The 11,401-nt window shown below is 41.4% G+C and overlaps 1 protein-coding gene across 1 annotated transcript in view; it reads left to right on the forward strand.

Moving 5' to 3' along the window:
• The first annotated feature begins 10,525 nt into the window (after positions 1–10,525).
• Mepe (matrix extracellular phosphoglycoprotein) overlaps positions 10,526–11,401 on the forward strand; it is a 9,040-nt gene continuing 8,164 nt past the window's right edge. Inside the window, exon 1 of the mRNA XM_031342204.1 lies at positions 10,526–10,582. Coding sequence (XP_031198064.1) covers positions 10,529–10,582 — 54 coding nt within the window. The 5' untranslated portion in view covers positions 10,526–10,528. The remainder of the gene's footprint in view (positions 10,583–11,401) is intronic.

The raw sequence follows: 11,401 nt of genomic DNA on the forward strand, positions 1-11,401 counted from the left end.
CCTCCTCCTCCTCCTCCTTCTTCTTCTTCTTCTTCTTTTTTATTTTCCCAGGTGTGTCATTGAAGGGTTACTGATTAAGTGCTATTGATTTAGCAGCACACAGATCTATGAGCTGGAGCTGGAACTAGACAGGATGCTTTGAGGTTATAGTGCTATAGTGTTTGTACTGTGCACACTATTGCTAACTGTCCAAACACACCCTGTACAAGAAGGTTCCTAACAAGAGATTGATTAACAGCACTATATATGATGTGTGGAGTTCCTTTATCACACGCCCTATCTAATACTGTATTAGGTTTAATTTTCATCCTCATGTATTTTATGTGACCTGTGCAATGCATTTTTATCACAAATACACAATCTTTCACATGTGTAATAATTAAGAAGAAAGGGAGAGCATTGGAATGAGTTTGGGTTTGAGGAGCAGAGAGCAATTAAGCTAAAAAGCAATACATATTTCTATCAGGGTTTAAAACCCAGAGGAGCTGGAAGTATTCCTTATTCAATACATCTGAATGGCTTTGACTAAGGAAGGAAGAATCAGCTATGGACAGGAAGGGAGTACATGACTCCTTTTAAAGTTGCTAGATTTAACAAGCATGAATGCATGTTGGAAGATGCCCACTTCAGTTTGAATTCCAGATAAACAATGACTGGTTTTTAATATGCCCCCCATGAATAATTTGTCTCTGTGAAACATCTGGAACAAACATGCTATATAAATGATCTATTCTTTATCTAATATTCAATTGTGACTGGGTGTCCTGTGTTCCTCTGGTAAGCTTATCCCTACAAAATTTGATTTTAAATGGTGTAGGGCCTACAATGAGATAATTAAACTCTTACACACACACATGCAAAAACACACACTACACACACGTACACATGCCAACATAAATGCACACAAACAAACCACACAATATGTAACAAACAAACCACAAACACACACAAATTCAAACACACAGACAAACTACACACACAAACACACAAATTCAAACATACATAAACTACACATACACAAACTGCCCACATACATATACACATGTGAACATACACACACAAGCTACACACAAACACATACAAACTACACATACACACTGCTCACATACATACACACATGAAAACACACACAAACCACACATATACACACAAATATTAACACACACTTAGTTTACAAAGTCTTGATAACAACTGACTCCTTAATATAAACCTAAAAGCAAAATTCAAATTAGCCGATAGACAGTTGGAAGATGCTTGATGACAAGAAGTCATACATCCTTTAATTTATTCTTTATAAAATTTAATATGAGCCCACACAATCAACATTTAGACATCCAGCACAGGGAAATGTAGAGCCTTGCCAATGATTTCAGCATGGGTGCGGTCAGTTGCACCATCACCTGCTCATCTACCTCAGTAGAGAAGTTGGAAGACTAGTCTATAGGTACCCTCACAACACCTGCCACCTTGCCCTCTGGCCCCTTAGTCCTCCCACTGACCCCTCAGTCCTCCCACTGGTCTCTCAATCCTCCCACTGACCCCTCAATAACCCATCAATCCTCCCACTGGTTCCTCAATCCTCCCACTGACTCCTCAGTCCTCACACTGACCCCTCAGTCCTCTCACTGATCCCTCAGTCTTCTCACTGATCTCTCAGTCCTCCCACTGATCCCTCAGTTCTTCCATTGATCCCTCCCTCAGTCCTCCCACTGATCCCTCAGTCCTCCCACTGATTCCTCAGTCCTCTCACTGATCCCTCAATCTTCTCACTGATCCCTCAATCCTCCCACTGATCCCTCAGTTCTTCCATTGATCCCTCAGTCCTCCCACTGATCCTTCAGTCCTCCCACTGGCCCTTCAATCTTCCCATTGACCCTTCAGTCCTCTCACTGATCCCTCAATCTTCTCACTGATCCCTCAATCCTCCCACTGATCCCTCAGTTCTTCCATTGATCCCTCAGTCCTCCCACTGCTCCCTCAGTCCTTCCACTGGTCCCTCAATCCTCCCCCTGGTCCCTCAATCCTCCCACTGACCCTTCAGTCCTCTCACTGATCCCTCAGTCCTCCCACTGATCCCCAGTCCTCCCACTAATCCCTCAGTCCTCACACCGATCCCTTAATCCTCCCACTGATCCCTCAGTCCTCACACCGATCCCTTAATCCTTCCACTGACCCCTCAATCCTCCCACTGATTCCTCAGTCCTCCCACTGACCCTTCATTCCTCCCACCTATCCCTTAGTCCTCCCACTGGTCCCCCTGTCGTCACACTGACCCCTCAGTCCTCCCACTGGTCCCCCGTCCTCGCACTGACCCCTCAGTCCTTAGTTTCAGGGTATTTTCATTTGCTTGTTTTACATTTTTAAGCTAGCAGGAAGCCAAATCAGCTTACTCATCATGCCTTCCAAAATAACCCAGGTAGTTCTCGGTAAATTGTATAATTAAGTGAATTTCATCACTCTCTATTCCTACCAAAATGTAGACTTCCAGGACGGCATTCTTAGAGCTCGTTGGGTGTCAGGTGGTTTCTAAGCAGCAGAGTGGTTTGTAACAGGCCCCGATGCTGTTTGATTGACACTTTCCATTTATATTGATTCCACAAGTGGGGAGACAGGCAACACACGGGAGCAGCCAAAAGCCAGTGTTCCTAGCATTACAAGATGAGAGTAAACCAGAGGTGATCCGTGACAGAGAGTCGGACTTTCTGCTATTGAGGAACTAGCACTAATCAGAGCTGAGCAGATGGACCTGCACAGAAGGCTGCAGTTGGGTATCAAGGAGGTAAAGGTGAAAGACTTTTGCTCAAATGAAACTGGGGGAAAGGCGGGCAGGCTGTTTGCGAGTTGATGACTGGAGAATATTAATAGGAGCACAGGTATCTGGTTCTGAAAGAGGACTGTCCCTTTCCCGTGGCCACCTCTATCTCACCTGCTCTTTTCAAGTCTTTCTTAGCTTCGTCTGCACCATGTCTCAGTCGGGTGTTCTCTCCACGCGTCTGCCCAGATACAACCCGGCTTTATGCTCTGGAGAACACAAGCTCTTCTACAATGTGATCCAACACTCACCACAGTGTGGGGCCTAGTCATACGCCCACTCATCCTGGCCACTTTGACTAAGTGAGACTCCCTAACAGTCCTATTCACAAAACCAGCCTGGCACTCTTTGCTTTCTCCTCTGGAGACCCAGGGTTCTCAAACAAGAAGAGGAGAGTCTCCCAAGAAGGACAAAATAGCAGCAAATCATGGAACACACATCTAGCCAAAGAGTCTTCAATGCAGGGTATTTTGCGACCTTGTAAGAAATATCAAATATAAATTTTTTTCCTATCAAAACCCATAAAACTTATGTTTAGGAGAAGGAATTAAAATCTTTTTATCTCTTCCACCTCTTAAAGATTTTAGGTAAATGTTTGTATCCCTCTCCCACCCACAGCAAAACCTTTGTTTACACAAAGGCTTATTGCTCTATTCCAGGAATTTGGTGGCCTGAAACTGGGACTCTTTTCTCTTTGGAGCAATGGCCTCTTTCCCCGTCCTTCATTTCCTTTGTAACAATTATTGTCAGACTAGCCAAGTAAGTAAGACTGTGAGGTCAGACCCAAACACTGGAAAAGAGACAGGGTTTTACTCTAACCTGAGTTACAGTAAAACCCAAAGCTCGTCCTGCCCTGTGCATTTGCTCTTCCAGGCACATCCACTTGCTCAAGCGTAAAGCTGCCTTGTCCAGACACTTCAGTTAGACTTAGTTCTAATGCCCTGAGCTGCCATGGAAAAAGTCCAGCTTGTTCATATATGTGTAGCTGCACAGGGCACCATCTTGGGTGTTCTGCCTGGGTACATTTGCAGGCAGAGGCCACACCTACTCCTATGTTTCCCTGGGAGAGATATCAAGTGAAAACAGAAGCTAAACCACAACAATGCCTATAACCTTGAAAGAAATTAGTGTGTTGTTTGAAACTAAGTTTTTAGATAATGTGTTAGTTAAATAGCAAAAGTTATCTAGAGCAGAAAGGGACGGGATGAGGATGGGTCTATGAGAGTTAAGAAAGCTGCTGAAGAAAAGCTGAAATAACACATTGCAGATAGACATAAGCTTAAAGATAAAGAAAAAATTACACATGCCCTAATATGCTCAGCTAGTATTAATATGTGTCTGCCACACATAGAACAGCGGGTCAAAGCCACATACTTCCCCCTGTGGTCTTGCAGCTGCAGAACTGCCGCCCCTGAAGGTAACAGTGTTTCAAGAACGAGCAGTGTTTTCCCCTGAGGTCACACAGCAAAGCTTTGTAGCCACCTCCAACAATGTTACCATATCCTGAAGGAAAGGCTGGGATCAATATAATTACATTTCAGCTACAACCTCAGCATCTTTAGCTCAAGCTATAAGAAAACTTCTTTCTAATATTAAAATAAAGGCAAATTCTATTGACATAGCCTCTCTTTGCTAGTAATGGCTGAGCGGGTGTGTGGCCTAGAGAAATCAACACAACTAGCTTCATGCTGTTCTGTGGCATTCCATAGTACTCTAATTGAGTGAAATGCCTAACAAGGGGAGAAAAATCATACTTTCTGGAGATAAAAATAACTTGGAGGAACATGACAAGTTGGTTGTCAGTGATGCTTTAGAAAGTGGTATTTTGTAGCTTAGGATGAATGTTGATCCTTATGAGTGAGCATATTTAAAATAAAAACATCTTATTCTTCTGAAACAGAACAAGATTTCAGGTATTGTTTTATAATTATTTTATACAGAAAATATCTAGGCCATTTTTGTTAGCTTGTTTTAAATTCGGCAAAGATGGCAAGGTCTAAGAGAAGAGAAACCAAGTGTCTGTCTCTGAACACCAACATTAACCACCCAGATGCTCTTCCCAGAATGCCTCGCTCTTAACTTCTAGCTCAGATGGGGTCTCACTATTTTTGCTCTTGTCAATTGTAGGTTCTAAATTTAAGACTTGAGTTGAGTGTTACTTCTTTGAATTCATTTCAGCTTTGAGAACATGTATATTTAGCTCCATTCAATTCACTTCTTGGTAGGACAAGAAGCTGAGTCCTAACTCTTAAAATTCTATGAATTTTCTTTTCCTAGACTCATGTTCTTTCAGATTACAATGATATGTATATCATTATATGTAAAATATTTTATATTATATTAATATATGTATAAATTTTATATTATATATTAATTAATTTCACAAGTGGGAACATTCTTTTGAAAGGAAGAAAAAACAAAAGAAAGGTGCATTTACAGATATATGAAATTCTTCATAAGATTATAAAATCAAAAATGCCATTTTGCGTCTATGTTATATATGAGGCACAAGTGAAGCAGTCCTCAGTGTGAATCACTAGAGCTGCACACAGTGCAGAGGCATAAAACACCCAGTGACCTGTTAGCTCTAATTTTTTTACCTGATCATTGGTTTAATAGAACATCTAAGGCTCCAAATGAGCACCTTACCTCTCTTTCCTTTCCTCTTCCTTGCTGTTTGTATTTTTCTTTTGCTTGTTACCTTTCTGCTTTTGACTTCCATTGCCTTATCAGTTTTGTTCCTTGTCACCCAAGTCCTCAGCACTGATGGAGCTGGAGGCACAGATGTGTATGATCTTTAGAGAAATACACCTCCAGCTCCTTAAACTTCAACCCTGTCTCCCTCTCCCTCCCTCTGTCCCCCCGTCCCTCTGTCCCTCCCTCCCCCCCCCCAATATGCCATAGAAGCAATGGTAAGAAAACCAGCAGAGGATGGTACAGAGACAGAAACACGCCCACTCTAGCTGGGTCCCAGACAGTTGTTAGTAACAGGAACAGCAGGTGAGGCAGGTGAGACAGGAGGCAGTGGGCTAAGCCTCTCGCAGAATTTGGCAATGTTCATGCTGACGTTACAGGTCAGTGCAGCACACTGCCTGAATCAGCCGAATTGCCTAGGCTACTCCTATCCTTTCTTTGTTGGTCATGTGACTTTAAGAAAGGTCTAAAGAAAATTAACGTCTAAAGAAAGTTAGTCTGTGCTTCATCACTAAAACTATGATGCTAGTAATATTATCTACATTAGAGTTTGTACAAGTACTAAATTTCTTAGAATAACACTTGGATGGAGAAAAGGAGGCCAGAAACCCTCAGTTTAGTTGTTAAAACAACTTATCCCTATAAAGCCCCAATGGAGCTGGGTTTGATCTCACAAGTTGGACTACATAACGTTTTGGGTTAGATGTCTTCACAGTCAGTGATGGTGATCCAGTATTTTAAAGTTCAGTTAAATGGGTTGAATCAACTGTGGTTCTCATGCAGTAGCTTGAAGTTCTTGTAAGTCTTTAAAGTCAACTCAGGTCCTTGGAAGAGAAGCCGAAGAATTTGTACAAAGCAAGAAGAATTTGGCTTAATCTAGACTAGCTGTCATTCTCCAAATCAACACTGTGTCACGAATGTTATTCATTATTTCTGCTTTTTAATCTTATTATTATTTTATTTTTGTCTATTTGAGTTGGGGGAAATCAGAGTTACATACTTAAAATTTATTACATATTATTTACAATTAGTCCTAAAGCTGAATTTACACATAAATAGCTCATATCATAAAGTATGTTTTAAAACTTTCGTAATGTTTTATTGGTCAACTATTCAGAAGCCTACCATGAGTCATCCTAGTAGGCATGACTATATTTTTAGACCAAATAAACACTCCCTAACTATTACAAACACAAATTGCAGTTTGGTTTTAGCTTCTACCACCATTGACAGGAAAAAAAGACTCAATGCCCTACGTTGATCATTTAATACAAATCGTCATCCAAATTCAAACCCATGAACTCATCCTCAAAAGTATCTTTTGATTATTATCTTACTTCAATAAAAGAGCAACTTTAGGTTTTCCATTACAAGGCAAAATCCTGAGTCCATTCTGACAGCAGAGTCTCCCCGTAAGCTTGCCCTGGTGCAGCGCATCCCTACTGCTTTCCTGTGAAAACACACTGAATATGACGCTTTTCACTCCTGCCACTGCAGCTGCCTTTCCTCGGCCTGGCTTCATTCCTTCAACATCAGCTCTACTAAAACCTCCAATTGTTTTCTTGAACTGGAATTGAATCAAATTAATTAATTCAAACTCAGTGCTGAGACTGACTCTGAGGCCTTCTGGAGAGTCATCATGTGTTCCGTCCCTCAGCTCGGTACCCAACCCTGCAGAGGCTTCACCACTCAGGGCAAAGGGGAGGACCTGCAGGTGCCTGGCCCTGTAGGAGCCATCTAACCTCTGTCTAACTACTTGCTGGAAGAAGCCAGAAGGCCCTTGTTAGTGGAGCTGGCTCTTCCTAGAACTTCTCTCTGGAATGTCCTATGTACAGCCATGCCACTACATTGTGTCTTAGTCTTATGCTACTGTAATAGAATCCCTCTGAGGTGGTAATCTAGAGAGAACAAACGTTGACATCTCACTGTCTTGAGTTCTTGTGGCTTCCGAGGCTTGGAAGTTTAACATAAAGGAGCTGGAAGCTTAACTGTTTGGTACAAGATAATTATCCACCTTCCAATATGCCATCTTGTCATTTCATCTTTAGGGTGTGATGGTTGGTGGGGAAGGGGGTGTAAGCTGTGTGCTCACATGACAGACAGGTGGAACACCAAAGGCTCCAGGTCTTCTCCTTTAGCTTTTCTAAAGCCGTTACTCTCACTTATGGAGATTCTCATCTGATGACTTAGATTGTACAAGCCCTGCTTTAATACAATATATGGGAGTTGTATTTGCAAGATATGAAATTTGGAGCAATATACCCATGTAAGCCACATTGAAGACTTTAGTAGAAAGTACCTTCTCTGTGAACCATCTCAGGACTCTCTGTGAACTTCAGCCCAGTGTCCTTGCTCCTAGTGCCTGTGATCTCCCCAAGTGCTTCTGTTGAAGTTCATCTGTAACTGTCTAATCTGATGCAGTCTCTTGTCTGTTTTCTTCAGTGGATGGTGAGCCCCATGAGGCAGGATTATTTTGTCTTTAATTCACTGAAGCTTCTCTAATGTCTGCCCTATAGTAGGTGCTCAAAACATCATAGCTGGTTTTGTGTCAACTTGACACAAGCTGGAGTTATCACAGAAAGGAGCTTCAGTTGAGGAAATACCTCCATCAGATCCAACGGTAAGACATTTTCTCAATTAGTGATCAAGGAGGGAGAGCCCCTTGTGGATGGTACCATCCCTGGGCTGATAGTTTTGTGTTCTATAAGAAAGCAAGCTGAGCAAGGGAGTAAGGAACATCTCTTCATGGCCTCTGCATCAGCTCCCGCTTCCTGACTTGCTTGAGTTCCAGTCCTGACTTCTCTGGTGATCAATAGCAATGTGGAAGTGTAAGCTGAATAAACCCTCTGCAACTTGCTTCTTGGTCATGATGTTTGTGCAGGAATAGAAACCCTGACTAAGACAGTGACTGAATAAGATTCGGGTATAATTAAGGTTGTACATTTTCTAAATAAAACAATAAAATACTTTCCGTTTATAAATTTGTTGGTTTACCAGTATTTTCTACTTATACATATGCAAGCCATTTACCCAGTCCTAGTTAATAGTTCTAAAATCAATTCTAATTAGTTTGCAACATAATGTCCAAACTGAGATATTTATATTTTTCTGTTATTCTACTTTCCGGAACATTTGATAGCAACTTTCCACCACAAAGACATTTTTAGATTAAAATTATCTTACCCCCTGTGGTCATCTGTGGGCATTTGTGACAGACTCCATGCTGGTACCGAGTCAGCCATGCTGATTGGACATTGGGGGCTCTAACAAACTTTAAATTGCAGCAAATTCCCAGAGACTAAGCCCAAAGAAGCCAAGCATTCTCGAAGGTGAATGATACAAGGTAATTTGTCTCTCACTGCCCCTCATGACGAATTGCTTTCTGTCAGAAGTGCTTGTTTAAGCTTGGCTAAGGATTTTGAAAATAAGTGAAAATTGCATACTTTTCTAAATTCAGCGCTCTGTTCTGTACAATAGCTGCCATACTCTAGAGCTCATTGTTTAAACTTCATGGCTTGAATCGGCCTGTGCATAATTATCAGTATCGCCAAGATCCATATTAACTGGGACTGCATCATTTTACAAGTCAGATGCAGAAGAAGCCAGGCATACTTTTCTTTTCAGTTATCTTCTCTGCTGATGCATGTACCAGCATTGATCTATTTGATAAATGATAAAGACTGTCCTTTCTACAATACTTAGAAGCCAAAGTTATCACTTGAATTTAGATTCAGATCCTTAAGATAGTTTTAGGTAAGAAGATTATAACTTACAACATTACAATATATCTTAATTACATTATTTGCTGAGTACAAGTTTTACTATGAAATGGTTGAATGTTGTAAAAACTTGCTTTCCTCATTAAATGGATTTTCTTCCAATAAACCACATTATTATTTTTCATGTTGGTTGTTACATGTTTATGCGTCAGTAAAATAAGTACTGGCATCGAGACCAACAGATGCCATCCAGAGCTCTGCAGATAAGTTTTCAGTGTTAGCCGAGTTGAGTTAGCCGAGTTTCCGAGCTCACAGGGAGACACTCACCACGCTCTATGCACCTGCTTTAATCAATAACTAAATGCTAATGTTCCAAAGATTCATCTGTTGAATGTTATATAAAACAGGGTCGTCTTTAATTTGACTGCACGTAGCTCTTATTTAATAAGATGGAAGAGGGGAAACTTACTGGAGGTGACGTAAAGTGTGGGTTGGGAGTACTGGCTCTGTAGTGACTTTGCCAGAATACCAAACCTGCTCTGCTTATTAATATTCATGAATCATGGGGCATGTTATGTGAGCTGAATCTGTTTCCTGGTCTATGAAATTGGAAAAGCCACCTGGCTCATAAGGCTGCTGTAGGACACAAATAAATAAATACATGTAAACTTAGAATGGTGCTTAGTTTGTTGTAATACTTAGTAAATGCTTATCCATACAGTAAAATTTGCTTTAGCAGTCTCTTGCTCTGGCCCCTATGTAGTGACTGGTTCACACACTTTGCTAATGAATATGAAGATAGACATTGGGGTCCTAGCCTGAAATTGCTAAGATTCCATTCTTCACCTCTGTATCTGCCATCTTGACACATTTAACAATTCAGGTATGACCTGATAGGCTACCTTACTGTAACTTTCAATTATACAAGCACTTAATAATACTTTTCTGAGGGAAAATGTCAATTTACTGATAGAATAGTTATGTGTCTATAAATTTAATTTCTATGAATCGATTATCAGATTAATTATAGTCAGTGAGTTTTATTTTTGCATGAGAGTAATCAGACATGAAATAGAGATTAATATATTAACCCTGACTATGAACTAATTGTACAAAGTACATATATTCATGTAAATGCTAATTGTATTGAATATAAAAAATGTATAATGTATAAGGTATGTAATTCTATATATCAAAGGAATATATGTGGGAAGGTTGTTTGCATATGTGTGTGCTCATGTCTGCAATGCATAACTGGCATTGCTCAGACAGCTCTTGTTGTCTTTCAGAGAGCCTTGTGAAGATGCACGCTGTGCCTGTCGGACTGCTCCTCTTCAGTATGACCTGGGCGGCACCAGTAAGCACTTGCAAATTCAGTCACACATCGCATAATCTTTCTGTCTAGTTTCCAAGCAGGGTTGGTAAGAAAGAGGTGAGGCAGCATGAAGCACTAACTCAGAAGCTGCCACTTCTAGGATAGCACTGAGTCTTTGAGAAAACTAGTAGCTGATCACAGCATCTACGGCAGTAAGATTAGTGCAGCATGCTCAGAGACAAAAACCACAGGAAATCAAAGAACCCTGTGGACTTTACCTTGAGGAATCTGACACAACTGTGTAAAGCTAACTAAGTACATAGATGGCACTGAGAAGGGGCTAGAGTGTCTCTGCACTCCGGCAGCATCTTGGCACAGTGGGATCCCCTCCAAGATGTTCTCTTCTTTGGCAAGGCCAGAATGGAGCTGATACTCATGAATGTCACCTAAATCAAGCTCCTGCTGCCTCCTGTGTCTTTTCTTCTTCTGACTCACCCCGGATGAGCTCTCAGGATGTGACCAAATTATCCTGTGACAAAGCCGAGCATTGCAGATGTTTTCTGCGATTCAGACACGGGGAAAATTAGATAATGTCTTACCAACATCCTAGCTCTCAGAGAAACCTTCTGGGTTGGGGAACTAGGGAGACACGTACTCATTCCATGCTGGCCATGTTTAAATATAGGTCCTGAGCAAGTGGGTGACCATCTGGGTAACCAGACCCATGAGGGTGAACCATGGCATCTGGAGAAGGGGCAGAAATGAAGGAGTCAGACCCACCCCACTATCCCATCCCATCCCCCAGCCCTGCCTCACACACACACACACACACACAGACACACACACACACTCATATTCACA

The sequence above is a fragment of the Mastomys coucha genome, unplaced genomic scaffold (genome assembly GCF_008632895.1).
Source record: "Mastomys coucha isolate ucsf_1 unplaced genomic scaffold, UCSF_Mcou_1 pScaffold22, whole genome shotgun sequence".
NCBI classification, from domain to species: domain Eukaryota; kingdom Metazoa; phylum Chordata; class Mammalia; order Rodentia; family Muridae; genus Mastomys; species Mastomys coucha.